Here is a 23,008-nt window from a genome sequence, read left to right as displayed (position 1 = left end):
CATGTGTGCTGTGTGCGCGCGTGAGTGAGTGTGTTTGTGTGTATGTATGTGTGACAGAGAGGGGTGAATGTGTATGATAGCCTACGAAGGAGCTGGATGTACCGAAGCGTCGGGACCACAACAGCAGCATTGAAAAGCTGCATTCAAGCTGCCTCTTTCTTCCTTGGGTTAGCCCCAAGAGCACTGCAGCAGCGGGCCAAAGCTCCCCCCAACCCCAGCACCCAGATCCTTTTGCTTCTGCTAGGAGATCCTCTCCAGCTCGAGTCCTTCGGCTGCTTGCTCAATATGCAGAGGATCTAATTTGCTGAGCGAGAAACGGTCAGGGAAGAAGGAGGCGGCAGTAGTGGAAGAGGAAGGCAAGGAGGAGGAGGAGGAGGAGGCAGAAGCAGCAGCAAAGGAATATTTCTGGCTTGGTGGATGCTCTACTTTTCATGGCAATGCAAAAAAATCGGCAGATTTCTCTCTTCCTGGCTCTGTTGGTTTGGGGATTCATCTGGGGGGTCTACTCAAACGGCATACAAATAGGTGAGTGTCCTCTTCAGAGCAAACCTTTTGTCTTCATCTCCCAAAATCGGGGGGCGGGGGCGGACGGAGGGGTTGTTGTTCTTGCTCTAAAGAAAATTTGAGTCAACCTCAATTCACAGCACGTAAACTTAAATTGAGCTTCTCTGCTGAAGGAAATGGATGCTAAGAGTGCCTTCTTTAGAGACCAGTTCCCAATAGCCTATTTTGCAATTCTAATGACTGCTTCCCGGCTGTACTTCTCCCCCCCCCCCCATTAAAAAGCAGTTCGTTTCCATAAAGGGCTTTTATTAAAAGAGAATCCCCTTCCCCAGTTGTACAGATATTTCCCCCTGAGATCATGAAATCAGATCATCTGAATATGGGGGAATGGGTCTGGAATGGGAAAAAGAGAAGGGGTCTGGATCAGTGAAGGATGCATATCCTAACATGGTGAAGGATATTCAGAGTGGCCACCGCCCCCACCTCCACCTTCAGCCTGTCCACCAAACTTAATCAGGGCTTGTAATTGCTGAAAAGCAGCAAGATATGATCATTACTGTAGGTTAGGACATATTGTCCTTAACATCAGTGAGATTCTAGTCTGAGGCAACTTCCAAAGCTATTTCCCCCAGCAGAGCTGATATTCCTACCACTCAGCCTGCAGCACTGATGTCCTTGCTCTCTCTCTCTCTCCCTCTTTCTGTCTCTTGTTCTGTTTTTATGTTTGTCTGTCGTCCAACAGGAGGGCTCTTCCCCAGAGGAGCAGATCAGGAATACAGTGCATTTCGTGTAGGAATGGTTCAGTTTTCCACTTCAGAATTCCGACTGTCACCACACATTGACAATCTGGAGGTGGCCAATAGTTTTGCTGTCACCAATGCATGTGAGTAATCAATCTCTCCTTGTGGTTCACTGTGTTCCCTAGATTGGTAGCGTTGGGGCAGCAACTGTCATTGTGAATAATGCAAAGAACGAGGATGATGATTTTGGCATTTATCTCTCTCAAAATAATTTTGGAAAACTTGGTGGAGGGGGGAGAAACTTAAAAGATGTAGTATCCATCCAGCTATGATTACCTTTCACCATGATCCTTCCATCCCTCACTCCTCACCTTTTAAACTGGATTGTACAGCTTATGTTGGCAGTTCATCTGCAAGCACAGTACAGGTTCTCATTCTGTTTTATATAAATTGGCTTCAGTTTAGGAAGGGCCCCACCCTTCTCAATATCAGAGGCCCACATGTCTGAGAGGGGTGTGTGATTTTCTCTACTAGTTTCTAAAATTCATGCCACTTATGCTGGTGTATTTGCTTTTTGAAATTAATTATTCTCTTTTTCTCTTGCAACAACGGACTATTTGGGATTGGATTTTTATTGATTTGTTTTAATGTTTTCTATTGCAGAATGTGTAGAAATTTTAAATCTGATCCTTACATATTTTTGCTTTCATATATGACAATTAATTTTATCCTTCTACAAAAATGGATATGGCATATATGGCATGAGATGAAGTAGGTAAAATGAGAGTGATTGTGAGCTGTTCCTTCTGGATCCTATATTGGTGGCTGGCTGGTTGCACATGGCAGAGGATCACTTATATCCCTTGAGATAGCTGAATCAGGAGCAATATTCCATGTAGGATGTATGCTAAAAGACACAATTATTCCTATGACTCTTTTAAACCCTTGACATTTTGCTTGGTTTGGAAAAGATACATGGAAAGAGAGTGCTAGAGAATGCAATCAAAAGCTGCAGCTGGATTATTGCTCTGAAAAGCAATAGCTGCAGGAATACTGATCAGCCATTTTCCTTTTTGCAATTTTACCATTTTAGAATTATACTGCCCCTATCTCTTTCTCAATAAATCACATCACTTTAAGGAACTCTCTTGATTTGGGGAGGAAAGCAATGAATAGAAGGCACTAAGGTTCAGAATTAAGGGTCCGTCTCTTTCTATACAGTAATGCTGCTAGAATGAGGATAGTAGTTTTGCTTGGCATACCTTCAATGAATCTTTAACCTATCCAGAATTACACAGTCTTCTTCCTCCTGCTTGGCCTTCATTTGATATTCTTCTTGTACAAGGTTGGTTCAAATCCATTAGCTTTCACAGAAGGTCACTGGATAATTAAGCTAGGCATTCACTTTTATTCCAGTGTATCTTTCAGACTTGCTGTGAGTAAAAAATGGTGGGGAATATTGATGTATATGCTACCACGAGTTAAAGAAGGAAAGGTGGTATATTTATTTATTTATTTATTTATGTAATTAATTAATTAATATATTTCCAGGAGATTTCTGCAAAGGAAATGGCGTAGATATTGAAAGATCATATAATAAAAATAATACTGAGCCAAAGTGAACCTGAAATTGCTTGGATTTATGTTGTTGTTGTTGTTGTTAGCCTTCAGTTTTTTTATCCATTCCTTTAATTGAAAAAAACACCCACATTTATTTAGGGGATAGATAACAGAACCACAAATTACTGTGGCTGCTACTACCAAACTAACAACCATTGTCATTATTTCATTTTCCTTCTCCTTAATTACCTACAGAAATGTGTCCTTTATTACACTTAACAATATCTCTTAAGATGTTCATCATCAATTGGACATTGTTAAACATATTACAATAAACAGTGTAATACAATGGCCAAGAAAGTGTTGATTCCTGATCTTACAAACTAATTTGGGGCTGGAATTGAATGAATGCAAAGTCTACATTACAGATTTTTATAATATCAATACAACACCTTAAAAGTCATATAGTTAGAGAATGGTGGCTGGACTGACTATCCACATGATGGCTTATGTAGAAAAATAAGTCCTTGGTAGAATTATTAGAAATGTAGTTTATCATTTTGTCACCTTCACATGAATTAACTCTGAAATACTAAAAAAAACCATGATCTGCCCTGTGGATAGAAAAACATATTCTACACATTCATGAGTTAGAGATTATACTTAAATGCAGCTGTCTGCAGTGGAAATTAACATATTGAATTTAATAGCTGTCATAGCAGAAACATCCCGAAGTTCATCTTAAACATATTTTATTGTGGTGAAGGCTTATGTAAGCAATACTAATTTTGATCCCTTGTATTAATTATTAAATAGTACAATAACACTGAAATTTCACAACATTTCAAAATTGATAATGTTAAAGGTTTTGCTGAATCCTTTATGAGAGAGGAGAGTGGGGAAAGGGGGAGAGGGAAAGAACATTAGTCTTCTAGAAAAACCTTTGGACGAAAGGAAAACTTATGACTATTCTCATCATTGGTCATGTATCCAGGGCTATTTTAATTTTTTGGTAGACTTATTAAAGAAAACTCATTCAGTCAGCCCTGTATTGTGATGAATTGCAATACCCCATTGTTACAGGTGGGATTCAAGTCTCAAATCTCTCTTCATTTCAAAAGCAAATCCTGTGAGCCGCCCTAGTCTTCAGAGAGGGGCGGCATACAAATCTAATAAATAGATAAACAAACAAACAAACAAACAAAAAACAAACAAATAAATAAATAAATAAATAGCCCTCAAAAGCATAAAACTTAACCCAAAGGCTTCTGGTATATACAGAATATATTTTCTTCATTTGTTTTCCTCTCCTTTTAGAGCAGAAAAAAAGATTTCTAGGAAGGAATTATCATTATCACCTTGTTTTAGAAATGTGATATAGTGAAGATCAAAGGAATCTTTAAATCCACTGGGCTCATCAATGATTATTAAGTATATAACTTTAAGTATTAAGGAGAAGGGCAGCATAGAAATAAATAAATAAATAAATAAATAAATAAATAAATAAATAAATAAATATACATACTTTGAAAAATCAGGAAATGGAGAAATATAAGAGTTTTAAAATAAAAATAAACAAAAGACTTTTAAAGAAGCAAAATACAACTAATTGGAGAATGAGAAAACAATCCAAATTAAATTAATTTAATTTAATACTTTGAAATTAAGATCACAATGAACCAGCATTACAACTGAATGATTCGGTTGAAGCATTGTAAGAAAAATCATTCCATCCCCAATATATGACTTCATCCTCTGCCATCACTGTCTTTCAAATGCAGTAGGAAAAACTGTTCAAATCTGCTTGTTTAAACTAAACCATATTGCATGGACTGCCATCTTCACCTTGGCCTGAGATTATGGATTTGTTCCTTTATTCTTAACAGGTTTTTCATTTGTTGGCTGTACGTCATATTCCTTTAACATTTGCAATGTAGTTACCTTATAACTGTCTGGAATCTTCATAATATAAATAATATTAGTCAGTGGTCATGACAGTTGGACTGGGTTATGAAATACAAATTGAAGTATATAATATTTTGATATTAACATCACAGGCTTGAATGGCTTGTTTATCTTTTAATATTTTGCCAAAGACTATGGTAAAATGTCTCTTTATAAAACCAGCTTTTTATTGTATAATTCCTTCCTAAGCTACTAATATGTATATGACAGAATATGTTATAAATGTGTTATAATATTGGCATAGTAATGTTGATTTTTTTTAAAAAAAAGAATTGTATATAAATTAATGTATATGAATTAATGGTTTCCTTCAGTCTTTGTAAAAACATTTGGCTAAGATATATAATCTTTGTCCCTGAATGCTGAGGTAAACTTCAGAGAAAGTAAGATTCTTGACTATTAATTTATTTATAATTTATGTATTAATTTATTTATTCTTAGCCTCTTCACTATAATTTTTATATCTTAGTGTGACAGCAGAGGAATGAAAAAATATTTTAGGTGTTCACTGTAGCATATTGACTAAAATAGGAGTAGATAAAAATAATATCTAAAAATGCAGATATTAATCAATTGAACAAGATGATGTAGGAGATAAATGCTTGTATCCAACATTTTTCCATTGTCTGCTTATTTCTTTAAAAGAAAATAAATAGATAATTACAATTACATCTTTTTTATATTTCTTCTGGTATAGCTTAAAGGTTATGAACAAAGTAAGCTGAAAGAAGAAATTGTTGAGAGCTTTGGGAGTGGATGGTTTATATTTGCATGGCAGTGCACCTAATCGGTGCCCACTGGAACTTTCCACCCAACTATATCTGTACCACACAGGAAGGGATGTCAAATGATAAATCACTCTCAGAAATTGGCCAAGTCAAATCTGACAAGTGGCATTTTAACCACTGTGTCCAGTTAATTTTTTATTGATGAAGATAAATCCCTGGATCACGCAAAACTTGCTTACATGACAGTGTTAACTGGCAGTGCCATTACTGAAAAGCATCAGATAAAATATAGATTTCATTTTTGGCTCAGATATGCAAAGTTTCCAATAATAATAATAATAATAATAATAATAATAATAATAATAATAATAATAATAATTTATTAGATTTGTATGCCGTCCCTCTCCGAAGACTCGGGGCGGCTCACAACAATAATAAAAACAATATTATAGTAGAACAAATCTAATATTAAAAAACATATAAAACCCTATCATTATTTAAAAAACCAAACAACACATTCGTACCAAACATAAAACAAAATATAAAAGAGCCTGGGGGAAAGGTGTCTCAACTCCCCCATGGCTGGCGGTATAAGTGAGTCTTGAGTAGTTTACGAAAGACAGGGAGGGTGGGGGCAGTTCTAATCTCCGGGGGGAGTTGATTCCAGAGGGCTGGGGCCGCCACAGAGAATGCTCTTCCCCTGGGTCCTGCCAAACGATATTGTTTAGTCGACGGGACCCACAAAAGGGCAACTCTGTGGGACCTTATCGGTCTCTGGGATTCGTGAGGTAGCAGGCGGTTCCGGAGGTACTCTGGTCCAATGCCATGTAGGGCTTTAAACGTCATAACCAACACTTTGAATTGTGACCGGAAACTGATCGGCAGCCAATGCAAGCCACGGAGTGTTGTAGAAACGTGGGCAAATCTGGGAAGCCCCACGATGGTTCTTGCGGCTGCATTCTGCATGATCTGAAGTTTCCGAACACTTTTCAAAGGTAGCCCCATGTGAGAGCATTGCAGTAATCGAACCTCGAGGTGATGAGGGCATGAGTGACTGTGAGCAGTGACTCCCTGTCCAAATAGGGCTGCAACTGGTACACCAGGCGAACCTGGGCAAACGCCCTCCTCGCCACAGCCGAAAGATGATGTTCCAATGTCAGCTGTGGATCGAGGAGGACACCCAAGTTGCGAACCTTCTCTGAGGGGGTCAGTAGTTCCCCCCCCCAGGGTAATGGACGGAGAGGTGGAATTGTCCTTGGGAGGCAAGACCCACAGCCACTCCATCTTGTCTGGGTTGAGTTTGAGTTTGTTGACACTCATTACCAGTTTGTTATTAATAGGCATGAAATGATACATATGCAAAGTAAATCACAACTGTTTTCTAAAGTTACTAAGAAAGTCAATTTCATAACTGAGTAACTTATGCTACTGGTAGGCCTAATTAATGCAACAGAAGACAAGTGAATAAGTAAAACCATTAAATAAAAACAGCATATATAGAAGTCAAAATAGCACATTTTTTCTGTGGAAAAATATATTCCTTTTTATCACACATGAAAGTGTCCACACCCATAATTCAATGTTGGGGAGGGTGAAAATGGCTTTCCCCTCCCTCCTTAAGGCCCTCTGGAGGCTGGAAATGGTCCATTTCCTGACTTCTGGTGGGCCCAGTAGACCCATTTTTCATCACCCCAGGTTCCAGAGGCTTCCCTAGAGCCTGGGGAGGGTGAAAATGCCCTCCCACACCCACCTGGAAACCTTCTGGAAGCTGAAAACACCCTCCAAGAGTCTACGCACTGAAGCTAAGCTAGGGCAACATAAACCTTAAAGGAAGGCTACAGTTTCCCACTGATAATCTTAATATGCATGTGGTCCTTTATTTGCAAAAGAATAAACAAAGGGAGAACATTTTTTTCAATCTAACCTTTATTGACAGAAATAGTGGTGGTAATAATTTACTATTGTCTTCCTTTCTGGTAAATACATTACTTCTGAATGTAGCTGTGATCAAAGATTAAAGGGGGGAAAAAGACAAAGTTATGTGGAATAAATATATCAGTTATCCTCACCTGGTGCTATCCTCACCTGGTTCACCAATTGCTATTGTTCTTTTACATGTTTTTTTTTCAGTAGCGGACCTAATCTAACAAATATCAGTTAGGTGAGAAATGGTAATAGATGTTAATAAATGTTCTACAAAAGAGAAATAGGAAGTATTAGTGCATAATTATTTTAGTATAAACTCTGGTAGTCAGTTATTTCAATGTACGTGAAAGCTTGCTTTAATGTATGTTATGCCTGCTAATACAGTTAAAATTGCCAAAAGAATTAAAAGGACACAAAATAAAATAAAAAATAGCGAATGTGACACAATAGTGATCTGATAATTGACAAGCTTACATTTTTGTCTTTGGCTTACAAATATAAATATTACATGCTAAGAAGCAAATGATAAAAGAAAAAAGTAAATAATTTATTATGATTATGTAAAAGTATGCATTGTTAAAGATTTAATTAAAATAGTACAATTTATTTTGGTTTTTTTATTGTAATAAACATGTATTTGATATGATATACTGCAGTTGACAAATATATATCATATTTAAGTCTACCTTTTACAAAAGATATCAATATCTTTCAAATCCACCAATTACTGAGCTTTACTTAAAAAGATATTTTGTAAGAGTGCTACAGGAACATGTCCACTAGATGGCAGTATGGACATAGCAACAGAAAGGCTGCACTAAATTTTCACCCGGTTTTGTGCTCAGCAAGGGAAACAGATGTAGAGGTGCAAATCTCCCCACCGCCCAACAAATCTTATATGTGCATGTCTAGAAAAGAGAGAGAGAAAGACAAAGGGAATATACTTGAAATACGGTTGATGATATATTTTAAGATTTGTCCTAAAAGTGTATTAAAATGTAAATCACAATATTCAAATGATGTCAAGAAATCAGTCACAAGACTTGTCTTCTCGTGAATGTTTCCCATGCTTTCTGTGACCAGAGAGGCAGATAAAATTTTAAGGAAATTTTTGAAATATATTCATTTTTGCTTGACATTATTTATGAATTATATGTGCCTTGTCTGTGCAATGTGGTCTTTCATAATTCAGATTTCTGTCTCCAGAGTTCCTCAGGAACTATTATTCCATGTGATATTCTGAGAAAAAAATAAAATAAAAACAGATTGTCTTTTACTGGAACTTCCTAAATTGCTTTTGGCTTTCCCTGGCTCAGCCCACTCCTTGCAAACACCTGAGAATTCTGCAGACTTGATGAACTTGCTTATACAGTTAAAGTCCTAAATACATTGGAATCAAAATATTAATAAGGGGCCACTTTGCTATGTACGTAGCTAAATCTAAATTATGACTCTGTGTACCTTATTTATGTTGTGATTCCGTCTGAGGCCCCTCAGGGAACGGCTGATCCTCTGCCGGCTTCCTGCTCAGAGGGGGAGGATGAGGAACAGGAGGTTCAGGCAGACGGGGAGGAGGAATCTCAGGCTGAGGGAGAGGGAGGACAGCCAGAGTCCCCCGAGAGGGAGCTCTCCCCAGCAAGCAGCCTGGATTCCTTAGATGAAAATGCACAAGCAATAATCGATCTCCGTCAGAGAAGAGCAACACAACGAAGGGGACAATTAGCCAGGTACTTTCAGCACTAAAGAGGCAACAGCTGGGTTTGGGTGTGGTGCTCTCTGGAAAGGCTGAAAAGGCAGACCCACCCTTCCTGGCTTGTGGAGTATTATCTTTGGGAGTCCTGGGACCTGGCTGTGATCTTTGGCGTCTTGGAATTCTGGTTTGTGACTTGGAATACTGAAACCTTGGGGGGAAAAGGTGTGGGTCTTATTCTCTACAGTGGTGGGTGTGCCAGCAAGAAGTCTGCTGTGTTGTCTGGCCATCAGGACTCTGCTGCGAAGTCTCATAGCCTGCCTGTTGGGAAGAACAGGTTTTTCTCTGTGTTTATTTTTCAAACTATAAAGTGCTTTTGCTTTTACCAGCGTGTCTGGCTGCTTTTTCCAGTTGGTGTTGAAGTCTGGGGGCACCCAGACAGAACAATTTAGATTACTACATTAGCAAAAATTGGGAGAGTAGAGAGCACAGAGAACACTTTTCAGAAATTACCACAGGCAAACAAGGATATTACTGCCTTCATTTTCTTCTCCTAAGACATTACGGAATATGTTCTTTCAGACTATTATGGTGTAACTGCATACATACATCTCCATTGTGAATTAAGTGGAAACCATTCCCAAGCAAGCAAGTATATGTAGCAAACTTTTCCCATCCGATGCATTTTAAATGTGTGGGATTATTGTTCCCAAAATTCACATACAATCATTTCTGATGCAACCTATTTCAAATGGAAGCTGTATTATCAGCTTCATTAACACGAGGCCTCCAGAGAGCACTGGGCTGGCGAGAGCAGTTATTTGCATTCTTCCATGTTTGATTCCTTTGCTACTTTTAGGCAAGTAAAGATGTCAGTATGTCCTGCAATGAGATCTGGTGTCCGTTAGGGCAGATATAAAGGGAGAAAAATGTTTGTATTTCTCTTATTCGACTATTCTAAATGTTTAAATACTGTTTTAAAGAAAATGATTCCAAGGACACTATAACTTTTCTCCTAGGACACATCAGGGTAAGAAATAAGCACAGAGATTAAGAGAGTTTAGATCAGTGGTTCTCAACCTTGGGGTCAGGACCTCTTTGGGGGGGGTCAAATGACCATTTCACAGGGGTCACCTAAGACGGTGGGAAAAGACAAATTTCCAATGGTGTTAGCAACTAAAGCGTCTATTCTGGCATCTCGGAACATATTTTTACAATCTAACCAATCAGGCGTTTACAGGGGGGTGTCCCTCTGACCTCTTGCCAATCAGCTTAAAGATCTGTTGGAAGAATTGGTGCTAAACTTATAGCACCAATTCTGTACAGTTCTGAGGAACTGTATTAAGGGGCCACAGCATTAAAAAGGTTGAGAACCACTGGTTTAGATACTCAGCCTCCCCTATACTACTTGGCATCTACCCTATCTTCTCTGAGGCTTTCCAAGGATGGAACTTATTATCCTTGAAAATATCAACTCTGTAAATTGTCAAGAAAGTGATATAGATGATCTGATATTACATTTTCAATTCAGAGTTCAAAGTATCAGACAAAAAGAAACTGGAAATTATACAGTGTAATTATAAGGTTCAGGAAGCACTGTACTATAGAATTGCAATCTAATATTATTTTATACAATTGCATCAGGAGAATATTTTTCTTTGATGAAAGCTTTTTCCCCAGCAGAAAGGACCATAGTAGAGATATTGGACAAATTTTCCTCCCTTTTCATCACTTGGCTATATATTATTTTTATTAAAGCAAAAGTTCTTGGAGGAATACTATTACAGTTTGGATCTTGAGAAAACAAAACTATTCAAATATTAAATGTACTATATTTGCTTTTTGTTTCACAAATTATTCTGTTTTATAAGGAGACATTTACAATAACTTTTAAATTAACTTCAGGCGTATTGCAACTAAGAATGATTCTTTAAAGAAATTCACTATATAAACATGAAAACCATTCTATGAGTTAGATACACTGTATGTATAAGAATTGCAACTCAGAAATCTTGCCATTAGGCTGTTTGAAAGATGGTGATTATCTGAAAATATCTTTATTATAAGCCAAAGCCAAAATATTTTTAAAAAATATTTTAAGTACTACAGTATATTGAAAACAATATAGTTATATTCTGGAAGAGACTGGTAAATTATGTATTTTATGTGACATATTGCAACTACCATGAGTATTTATATAAACAGACAGTATATAAATCATCACTACTCTTACTACAATCATCACTATCTAAAGCAGGGGTCTCAAACTTGGCAACTCCAACCTTGGCAGCTGAGGAATTCTGGGAGTTGAAGTCCATAAGCCTTAAAATTACCAAGATTGGAGACCCCCGATCTAAAGCATCTAGCATTGCTCATCTAGTGCTTCCATAGAAATGTGATAAGACTATAACTCTATTTCCAGTTCAGTGAGAAATTTAATCATATCACACACTTCTTCTATTGTGATATATGCTATCACCTGCCAGCAATATCTTTCTACCCAGGAAAAAATAATTTTATTAATTAGATTTATATGCCATCCATCCTACCATAAGGTGACTGTGTACTTTACAGTACAATGTAGTGTCATCACATTATAAGGGTCTCAAGATTATGATCAGGAATCAAAGAAAGGATAAAATAATTTCCGCTTCATAGATTAAAATATTTCTACCAATTACCAATCTCATAGAGGAATTATTCTGGAAAAAAAGAATCTTTACCAGCACATTGCCCATAAAGTCACACCCACAGAACTGGTAGTAAAAATTTTGAACCTCTATATCTTCATAGCCATTCTGTCTTCCCTTTCTCCACTCCCACAATCCAAATTTAAATCCTTCTTTAGCTTAGCTGCTCCATGGAGCTAACTAAGTGGACTGCAGCTTGTGAAAGCTTTATAAGATTTTTTACCCAGATACAATTCTATCAGACTCTTAATTTATTGGCTATAATAGCTTGTGAAATAAAAAAGAAGCCATTTTGAATGCTATTTTCCTGCTATTGCAAAAAATTAAGCATGGGAATTGTATAGGAAAATACTGGTATCAAGTTCTAAAGTTCTACTCCCATAATGCTATGCAAAGTTCATTATATACATAACCACACATTCAGTCTAGTCTTTTTGGTTCACTTTCTTCTTCCATGCTGTATACATTTCAATGCAGATTATAATTTTCTAATTTTTATTCAAACTGGCATTTAATCTGGTTTCTATCTAAAGCTGTTTCCAAAAACCATTCCATAATTTATCATTGTTCATTGTTTTCACTTGAAAAAGCAATATGCATATGATAATTAATAAAAAGAAAAACGAAGTGATGATATAGCCAGATGCTTTTGGCATGAATGGATTACGCCCCCGACTTACAACCCCACCAGAAATGAAAAGCCCTCAATTTACAACTAGCCAGGAAAGCTGAGGCTAAAGCCTGATTGACTAAACACAAGAGGCCTTTCGAGTGGGAAGTTAAAGCATTGTGATTGGTTGGCTGTCTGACAGCCACACTATAAAAGGAGCTTTCAAAAGTCTGGTCACTGTTCTATTTAAGCAGAGCTGGAGTGGTTCTGGAAAAGCCAAGATAAAAGTTCCCTGTTTAAAAAGCCAAGCTTCAGCTAAGTTCTGTCAGTGCAAGGACTCACCTATCTATCAGTTAATTTCTTAAATTATTGTTTGGAATAAAATTTGTTCTAAAGGTCCTTCATTCCTTGGAATAACCTGCCTATAGGTTGCAATCCTATGTAGATTTTTTTTCTTCAGTAAAATCTACTGAAGTCATGAGGATTAAGCTGATTAATTGTACTGTCAAAATTTATGCCTTTGTGTTTCACTTTGCATTTAGGGAATGATAAGATGACAGAGTTTAAAAGACAGTTTAAGAAAATGGCAACAAAATCATTGCTTTAGATTAGAAAATCACCAGGAACCTATTCCAATAAAGTTTAATTTATGACTTTGTTTTAAGACCAGTGTGTCTTCACATTTTAACCCCCCCCCTTTTAAAAAATATGAAATGACTTAAAGTATTGCTCAGACGTGCATCAAATGTTTTTGATAGTATAATTACATGTTTCTGACAATGTTGTACATTTTATGTTGTACCTTTTAAAGGAAAGTTGTTAAGAAGAAATTAAGAACTCAGCTTCAAAAGGAAGAAGCAAATTATCTGGACTACTTTCAGACTAGGCCAGGGATAGGCAAATTTGGCTCTTCTATGACATGTGGACTTAAACTCCCAGAATTCCGGAGCTAGTATGTTCAATTCTGGGAGTTGAAGTCCACAAGTTATAGAAGAGCCAACTTTGCCTACTTCTGGGCTATAGTACTGATATGGAATTGGTCCTATTTATGCATGGTCTTTGGAGGTTTTAAAATGGTGATTGTTGTGGCTAGCTCTGGCCCAGCTCCTGCCCCAAGGACTGTGGATGTGGGGGAGACATCCACATGCTGCAGGCCTGTTTTGCCCCCGGTGGAATCTGCTGATGAAGGCTCCTCTGACCAAGAAGACATGAGTGACAGGGAGGAGGAGGAGTGTGGCAGACAGCTCAGAAGGAGATCAATTATCTAGCTCCTCCTTGGATTCAGAACAAGAGTTAATGATACAGCCACGCATGCGGAGAGCGATGCATAGGCAATAACAACTGAGAGATTATTATCAGAGAAAATGAGGCCACCTGTGGTTGGGTGGGGCTGTGGTAATTAGTGAGGCTGCTATAAATAGCAGCCTGTGGGTTTGGCCATTGTGGAGGATTATCTGATCGTTGTGTTTCATGACTGCTTTACTGACTTTGACCTTTTGTGTGCTGATTTTTCCCCGCTTTGAAACTAAACCAGAGCAAAGTGTGTTTCACTTTGTGAAAGAAGAAGGACTGTGAATTGCCTCACAGCTGCAAGCTAAATATCACAGAACTGATAAGGGACTTGTACAAATTACCAGTTTGTTTGGAGACCAGTGCTCTTTGCTATACCAAAAGAGGGCTTAGTTTAAGTGAATTTTCATTATAAAGAACATTGTTTTGAATTTTCAAACGTGTGTGTGTCTGAAATTTGTACCTGTGAATTTTTGGGAGGAGTGTACCAGAGAGCAGTGATGATGCATGCATCTTGTCCCTCCTAGATCATCAAAAGTGTTATCTTTCATGGCAGGCTTAGTAGTTGAGAATGAGAGGCCTATCCTATAGATCAGAAGTCCCCAACCCCTGGGCTGTGGAACCATTCAGAACCAAGTTGTGCCTGCCACTCACACAGAACCATACTCTCTTCCCCCTACACCAATCCGTCAGGACAAAAACATTGGGGACCACTGCTATAAAGCTTTGCTTTCTTTTTTTAAACTAATTCCAGTCAGTATTGATGGACTGTAAGGCGAGAAGGGGACAAATCTACCCATAAGTCCTGTTATGAGGGGTCTGCATAAAAAACTAGCATTGGATTGTGAAATCTAGATGTGGCAGAACTACCATACAGTAACAAAAATCCTAACAGGATGATAGAATTTTCTGGACTTAACAGAGTATGTGATTCATGATGAGTATTAGATAAAAAGTGCTTTGATCATTTATGAGACAGTGAGTTTGATGCATATAAGAAGCCCACTTTATTTCATTATTATCTTCCATAATCAAAATATGACGTAGTCAATATTCTTAGTTGATAAACACAACTTTTTCAATGGTTTTCTGCAAATAACAAAATACTATACATTCTCCAGTGTTTCATTTCTCATATTTCTTTGATTTTCAGTGTGACATTATAATATATCAAATATTTATTATAAAAAGAAACTGTTAGACTTCTTCACTTAGAAACTACTTGAAATTCCGTAGCAAATAAATTTAGCTATATTGGTGACAATCTAATCAAAATGTGTAATAGGATGAAGTTCCAAATGAATCTTTGCTATATTCACTGAATTAATTCTCATTAGTTAGGCTGCTATATATCTTTGGATTCAATACATATACATGTAATTAAAATATAATTAAATTATATTTTTAAGTGATGGTCACTTATGTTTCATTTTAATAGCTGATCAAATTTCACTTGCATGCTTGGTTGAAGAAGACCTTGCATTTCCCTTGATGCTGTAAGCTAGGAATGCTTTGTCAAGAAGTGCTAACAAAATTATTTTTAAATGTGCCATGTTGCCAGATCAGTAAAACCATTTTCTGAGCTTTTTAGCAAGTAATAATATTTTATTAAGTGTTGTGGTTGGCTCTGGGATAGCTCCTGAAGCGGGGAATTTGGATGTTGATTTAGGGGAATCCTCAGGTTATCAGAGACCTGTTTTATTGCCAGTAGAATCAGACAGTGAAGTTGACTCACAGCCAGGGACAGACAGTGGGGGAGAGGAATCAGTAGAGGAGATGGGTTCAGCCAGCCCACCAGTCAGTGCTCCAATTAATGAGTCATCAGAGTCAGAGGAGGACCCACTTGTGGATGTCCATGTGCACAAGCTTATGGCAAGAAGGGATCAGTTGCACAGGCATCTTAGAAGATAAGTGAGCACACCTGTTCAAGGGGTAATTATGTTAATGTGTTTTGTGATAAATTACTGGCATTGGGAAGTGTGAGCTGTGGGCATTTATCCATTTGAGAAAGAGACTTCTGAAAGAACATTGCTACAGTTGTATTATTCAAAGACTTCTGCTGAACTTTGGAAACTTAATAGTTAAAGAACTCTTGAGGACTTTTTGGCGTGGGTGGCAGTGGAGATTTACAACTGTCTTATCTGCTCTTTTGTTTTGGCTGCCGCATTCAAGGACATTTTCGGGTGAGAGTAATTTGACTCCTCTCAGAGCTTGTGTTTTCAAGATTGCTTGATAAACTTGCTTTAATTTCTTTGTGACTGTGTGCGTGTTTGAAATTCATTCCAAACTCACTGGGGGCTAACTGTCAAGGGCCCGGCATAACAATTAAGAAATCAGTAAACCTTATAATATCAATAAAAGTATATTCCTAGGTGAACCTTTGTATTTCATACAAATCTTTGCATACAAATCTAATAAATAATAATAATAATAATAATAATTATAATTATAATATATTATTATTATTATTGTTGTTGTTGTTGTTGTTATTATTATTATTATTATTTTGCTCTTAATCGATCTTTTCAAGTATTCCATCAGTTCTAGATACTTTAAAAGCACATTTCTGTGCATTCTGCTTTGTTTTGCCATTGATCGCATATTCAATTTATTCCATTTCATTTAATCAACACACATATATACATGGAATAAATCCAAACTATCATGGCCCTGAATGTGTTTCACTGTTTCCTTCATGGCTGCAAAGGAAACAACACAGCAGAACCTTAGAAATACTGTTAAAGAAAAATAGAAACATAGAAACATAGAAGACTGATAGCAGAAAAAGACCTCATGATCCATCTAATCTGCCCTTATACTATTTTCTGTATTTTATCTTAGGATGGATCTGTGTTTTTCCCAGGCATGTTTAAATTCAGTTACTGTGGATTTATCTACCACGTCTGCTAGAAGTTTGTTCCAAGGATCTACTGCTCTTTCAGTAAAATAATATTTTCTCATGTTGCTTTTGATCTTTCCCCCAACTAACTTCAGATTGTGTCCCCTTGTTCTTGTGTTCACTTTCCTATTAAAAACACTTCCCTCCTGGAACTTATTTAACCCTTTAACATATTTAAATGTTTCGATCATGTCCCCCCTTTTCCTTCTGTCCTCCAGACTATACAGATTGAGTTCATTAAGTCTTTCCTGATACGTTTTATGCTTAAGACCTTCCACCATTCTTGTAGCCCGTCTTTGGACGCATTCAATTTTGTCAATATCTTTTTGTAGGTGAGGTCTGCAGAACTGAACACAGTATTCCAAATGTGGTCTCACCAGCACTCTATATAGCGGGATCATAATCTCCCTCTTCCTGCTTGTTATACCTCTAGCTATATGCAGCCAAGCATCCTACTTGCCTTCCCTACTGCCTGACTGCACTGTTCACCCATTTTGAGACTGTCAGAAATCACTAAACCTAAATCCTTTTCTTCTGAAGTTTTTGCTAACACAAAACTGCCAATACAATACTCAGATTGAGGATTCCTTTTCCCCATTTGGAAACATTAAACTGCAGTTTCCATTGCTTTGACCATTTATCTAGTAAAGCTAAATAATTTACCATATTACAGACGCCTCCAGGAATATCAACCCTATTGCACACTTTAGAGTCATCGGCAAATAGGCAAACCTTCCCTACCAAACCTTCCCCTATGTCACTCACAAACATATTAAAAAGAATAGGACCCAGAACAGACCCTTGTGGCACACCGCTTGTAACCTGTCTCTGCTTAGAATACTCGCCATTAACAATAACTCTCTGATGTCTACGCTTCAGCCAGCTTGAAATCCCCTGAACTATCCAGGGATTAAGTCCAATCTTCACTAATTTATCTATCAGCTCTTTATGTGGAACCGTATCAAAGGCTTTGCTGAAGTCCAGATAGGCAATATCCACGGCACCACCTTGATCCAACACCTTTGTGTCATAGTCAAAGAAATCAATGAGATTAGTCTGACATGATTTGCCTTCAGTAAAGCCATGCTGATTTGGGTCCAATAAGTTATTGTTTTTTAGGTGCTGATTTATCTCTTTTTGAATAGAGTCTCCATCATTTTAACTATAACTGATGTCAAGCTAACTGGCCTGTAGTTACCAGCTTCTTCTCTAGTGCCCTTCTTGTGGATAGGCACAACACTGGCCATTCTCCAATCCTCAGGAACATCTCCTGTTAACAGGGATTGGTTAAACAAATCAGTCAGGGGGGTAGCAATGACAGATCTGAGTTCTTTAAGAACTCTGGGGTGGATGCCATCTGGACCCATTGCCTTATTTATTTTTAATCGTTCAAGTTCTTCTAAGACATCGGCTTCTAAGATCAATGGAGATGAATCCGTACAGCTGGAAGCAATGCTATATCTCTCTATAGTATTATTTTGTAATGTGTCTTTTGAGAAAACTGAACAGAAGTAGCTATTGAAATGGTCAGCAATCTCCTTATTCCCATTAATGCATGTGTAATTCCTGGTACTAAGCTTCGTGATGCTGCAGTTTTTCTTCTTCCTATCACTAATATATCTGAAGAAGGTTTTATCTCCCTTCTTTACTGATTTGGCAATTTCTTCCTCTTTTGAGTCTTTAGCAGCATATATTATCTGTTCCGCCTCCTTCTGTCTCATTTTATACACCTCTCTATCAGCTATACTTCCAGACTCCTTATACCCATAGTTCCCTCTAAGCTGAGCAGTGAGCAATCGCTCACTTAAAAATCATCATCAACTCAGAGTTTTTCAAACCTGCCCAGAAGCCGAGAGGAAAAGAGTGAGTGGGAAGGAGAGAGAGAGGAAGAGAGAGAAACAGATAGAAAAAAGAGAGGAAGGAAAAGAGAAAGAAAAAGAATGGGAGTAAGGAAGAGAGAAAGAAAATAAAAATCTAGTTTGAAACTAGCTCAACTATTTAAGCGGCATTTTGATATTGATAGAGTTGCCCTATTATGAGCTCACTGTTATAGACACACAGTACAGTATTTTATTTTGAAATTCTCTGAGGCAAAACAGGGTGGGGGTTTTTTTTGTTTATTATTTCTGTGCCGCCCAGTCCCGAAGGGACTGCCGCTCAGACACTATACTTTTCCGCCCACCCCCCAAAAAAATTAGAGGGAACACTGCTTATACCTGCTATAGGCAACCTTTTTTTCATTGACTATAGCCCTTACATCATTGCTAAACCATAGCAGTTTCTTCTTCCTTTTACCTTTAGTTATTTGCCTTACATACAGTCCTGTGGCTTTTAAGATGGCCTTTTTTAATACAGTCCACTGGGTGCTCGCTCCTGCCATTTTATCCCTCCCCTTTAATTCATGATTTAAATATTCCCCCATTGCATTAAAGTTTGTTTTTCTGAAATCCAATACTTTGGTTGCAATATAGGATTCCTCACAATCAGTTTTTACATCAAACCACAAACATAGGTGGTGGGCGAAAATGCTCTTGAGGCTCCCTGGAGGCCAGAAGCAGGCCGGTTTTATAGTAGGCCCATTTTTTGCCCTCCTTGGGCCTCTGTGTGCACCCTGCACTTACCTGCATCCAAAACAGGCCCCATGGGGAATCCTGGGAGAGGTGGGGTGGGCGGGGCCAGCCAGGACTAGGATTTGGGGGTTCTCCAAACTGCACCAAATCTTAGGTTGAGGTTCTTCCAAACTCCTGTGAACCCCCAGCAGCCCACCCCTGATTCATTACTAAAGACATGAATAATAATAAGCACAACTGAATTCTCCAGGAGGGAGAACTGTCATTTTGGCTGAAATAGATGCACATAATAGAAGTGCAGAAAGAATATAGCCCACCCAGAATAAGCCATAAATCTATTCCTGTATCAACTTTTTGTATATTAGTTATCTTTTATATTGCTTTGCCTCTTTTATCCACTCATTGCTTGTTATTATATATGAAATTCATCAAGAAACCTGGATTGCTTTGTTCTTTTTTACAGCTCCTTTGGAATATCTGAGATAAAAGAAAAATATTTGCAGACTTCCAGTCTTTAATCCTGAATTCCACATTCCAATGGGACATTGTGAATGTTAACTAGAATAGTCTGTTTAAAAGTTTCTAGTTATCCCATACACTGAGAATGTGCAATTGTGTGGTATGCTAAAGTGCATACTCAAAAAAAATAAAAGACTGGACAAGATAAAATGATTAAAATGAAACCAAGCAATGCACAGAAAATAGAGGAAACAATATTATACAATGAAAGTCGCAAGTGACTGGCCAATTTCTGTGACCTGATAATGAGCTTTTTTGTAGGATGGGCAAGAGCATTTTGTTTATATAGCATTATTTAAGTGTTCTTTATTTTCCCAAAGTGAAGAATTGAAATATAGGCTAGAACTGTAAAGATGAAATCTTATTTAGTTATCTTGAATTGTTCGTGTTCGATGATGATGTTCAAGCTTGCATACCTTTGCTAATGGTAGTCAAATCAAATGGAAAGAATTCAAGGTTGACAATTAGAAATAGTAGTGAACTCATCATACAAAACCATAGACTTTTTAGGAGTACAGATTTGCATTTCTACAAAACTTACTGGCAACTAGATTCAAGGGCAAGATAATTTACGTTGCTAAATCCAGGGGAAGTTAAGATTTCCAAAGATACTTGTTTGTTTGTCAAATTCATAGGGCTACCCATCTAGGAATAAAGGACTCTGAGCAGTTTACAGGGGGCGGGGGAGTATTAAAAAATAAACATGTCAAACAGAGTCATATTCTCTCTCTCTCTCTCTCTCTCTCTCTCTCTCTCTCTCTCTCTCTTTGCTTGAAGCAAGATATGGAGTATGTATGGTTGGGTTGTCACAGAGAGTTAGTAATGAAGTATACCACAATCAGGAGAGTTCTTAAATAAATAAACATCTATCCTCTGTCTTGGCAAGCTTTCACTGATCATCTCCAATTTGTAGACCTAGTCTATGCTAGGCACTTTTCTACTTTTGAGTAGACAAGCTCAGTAGTTATATCCAGTATAAATACACACTTTTCTTTTTCTTCCTTCAAATTTTCTACAGCAGGTTATAGCATTTTGTGCAGAGGTGGGTTGCTCCTGGTTCAGACTGGTTCTATAGAACCAGTAGCAGGATTTTCCTCCTGATCAGTGAACTGGGAGCTATTGCTGGTTGGCCGTGCGCCCAAACCATCTCGAACGGTGGCACCATAGATGCCGCCATCTTGTTTTTGGCTCTGTGCATGCACATTGTTGTGGTTAGCTCTGGCCCAGGATTATTACAAGAGAAAATGAGGCCACCTGGGGTTGGTTGGGTGGGGCTGCTGTAATTAGCGTGTGGGTTTGGCTGTTGTGGAGAATTATCTGATTGTTGTGTTTCATAAATGTCTTGCTGACTCTGGCCTTTGTTTGTTGACTTTTCACCACTTTGAAACCAAAGCAGAGCAAAGTGTGTTTCACTTCGTGGAAGAGGAAGGGCTGTGACTTTCTTCACAGCTGCAAGCTAAGTACTTACGAACTGATAAGGGACTTGTACAAACTACCAGGTTGTTTTGGGATGAGTGCTCTTTGCAATACAAAAAGAGTGCTTAGTTTATTTTGAATTTTGTGATAAAGAACATTGTTTTGAATTTTCAAACGTGTGTGTGTCTGAAATTTGTACCTTTGAATTTTTGGGAGGCTCCTACCAGAGAGTCCGGCAGAACACACATAAGCTTAGTTTTTGGCATTGTGCATGCACATGTATGTGCACGATGCTCATGCAGCAGAGCCATGTGGCATACAATATGCAGGAAGAAGCACAATATGCAGCACACAGTGCAGGAAGAAGCAAACCAGCGGTGATGTAAGTTAGAACCCATCCCTGATTTTACGGTACGCATGAATAAGGTTTTGGTGCAAAGTCCAGGTCCAGTAGCATCCATTATCCTATAAAGCAGTGGTTCTCAACCTAGGGGTCGGGACCCCTTTGGGGGTTGAATGACCATTTCACAGGGGTCACCTAAGACCATGGGAAAAGACAGATTTCCCATAGGGTTAGGAATGAAGGCTTATATTCTGGTGCCTTGGAACATATTTTTATAATCCGACCAATCAGGCGTTTTCAATGGGATTGTCCCTCTGACCTTGCCAATCAGCTTAAAGATCTGTTGGGCAAAATGGCACTAGGCTTATGGTTGGGGGTCACCACAATATGAGGAATTGTATTAAGGGGTCGCAACTTTGGAAAGGTTGAGAACCACTGCTATAAAGCAATGGTTCTCAACCCTCCTAATGCCACAACCCTTTAATAAAGTTCCTTATGTTATGGTGAGCCCCAGCCAAAAAATAATAATAATTTATTATTATTATTATTATTATTATTATTATTATTATTATTATTTATTCTCATAGGTTGAGAACCACTGCTATAAAGCATAATAATGTATGAATAATTCAATTATTATAGAAACTTAAACATAGATAATTTTTTAGAAATATTTTCCAATATAATTGAATCTGTGTATGGCTCCAAATAAGTTGGAAGATTTGAGGAACCCAGCATAAGACACAAAGTAAACTCCATAGTTGCTTCTTTGATGGACTAAGCAGAAGTTTCTCTTTCTTTGTGGAGCTCTAGAATAGTGCTGAACTGCTTAGATGAGGGACCTTTTGCCTTCCGTGGTCCTCTAGCTGAATCATCAAATATAGTTGTCAGTGTTCCAAATAGCAACCAAAATTAAATCAGAGTCTGAATCATGCCCTTCCTCCAAAGTCCAATTTATTAGCAAAGCCATGTTAGCATATTTGGGAGAAACCTGAATCTGAAGTCCTGTGGGTTCCTCCGCTCAGTTTAAAGTACATTCCTTTGTTCCCACACCCACAAGTTTATCACCCACTTCGGCCTGACAATAGTCTTTATTGGCTAAAAAAAGTATGCTTAATTAATATGTCAAGAGTGAGTTGGTTTGCATGGCAGATTAAGCCATAATTCTCATAATTCTCATAATTTTCAAGGCTTAAAACTTCAAGCCTCAAGTTTCAAGGCTTGAAAACTTTAACTGCATAATTAGCTGGTTTTTTAATGTCACTTTAGACACTCACTGGAATTATCATTTCTGGGCTGGATTAATTTGGATTATCACCAGCGATGAAATCCAATTTTTTTTACTACTGGTTCTGTGGGCTTGGCTTGTTGGGCATGGCAGAGGAAGGATCCTGCAAAATTCCCATTCCCTCTTCACTCCTGATAGGATATTGAAAAATCTCCATTCCCACCCCATTCTGGGGCCACTCAGAAGTGGTATATGCCAGTTCTCCAAACTACTCAAAATTTCCGCTGCCAGTTCTCCAGAAACTGTCAATGCAATAAAAAGAACAAGAAA

General features: G+C 37.8%; 1 protein-coding gene across 5 annotated transcripts in view; it reads left to right on the top strand.

Annotated features, from left to right (window-relative positions):
- Positions 1–422: 422 nt before the first annotated feature.
- Positions 423–23,008, top strand: part of GRIA2 (glutamate ionotropic receptor AMPA type subunit 2) — a 102,497-nt gene continuing 79,911 nt past the window's right edge. For 2 of the 5 annotated variants that reach the window (XM_070756585.1, XM_070756586.1), the window contains exons 1-2: positions 438–525; positions 1,247–1,387. In XM_070756585.1, coding sequence (XP_070612686.1) covers positions 438–525; positions 1,247–1,387 — 229 coding nt within the window. Of the gene's footprint in view, positions 526–1,246; positions 1,388–23,008 lie in introns of those variants that run through there. The other 3 variants (XM_070756588.1, XM_070756589.1, XM_070756587.1) reach the window with 2 other exon arrangements.

The sequence above is a fragment of the Erythrolamprus reginae genome, chromosome 7 (genome assembly GCF_031021105.1).
Source record: "Erythrolamprus reginae isolate rEryReg1 chromosome 7, rEryReg1.hap1, whole genome shotgun sequence".
Taxonomy (NCBI): Eukaryota; Metazoa; Chordata; class Lepidosauria; order Squamata; family Dipsadidae; genus Erythrolamprus; species Erythrolamprus reginae.
Note: the sequence above shows the minus strand (reverse complement) of the source record. Positions and strands in the feature narration are given on the sequence as shown.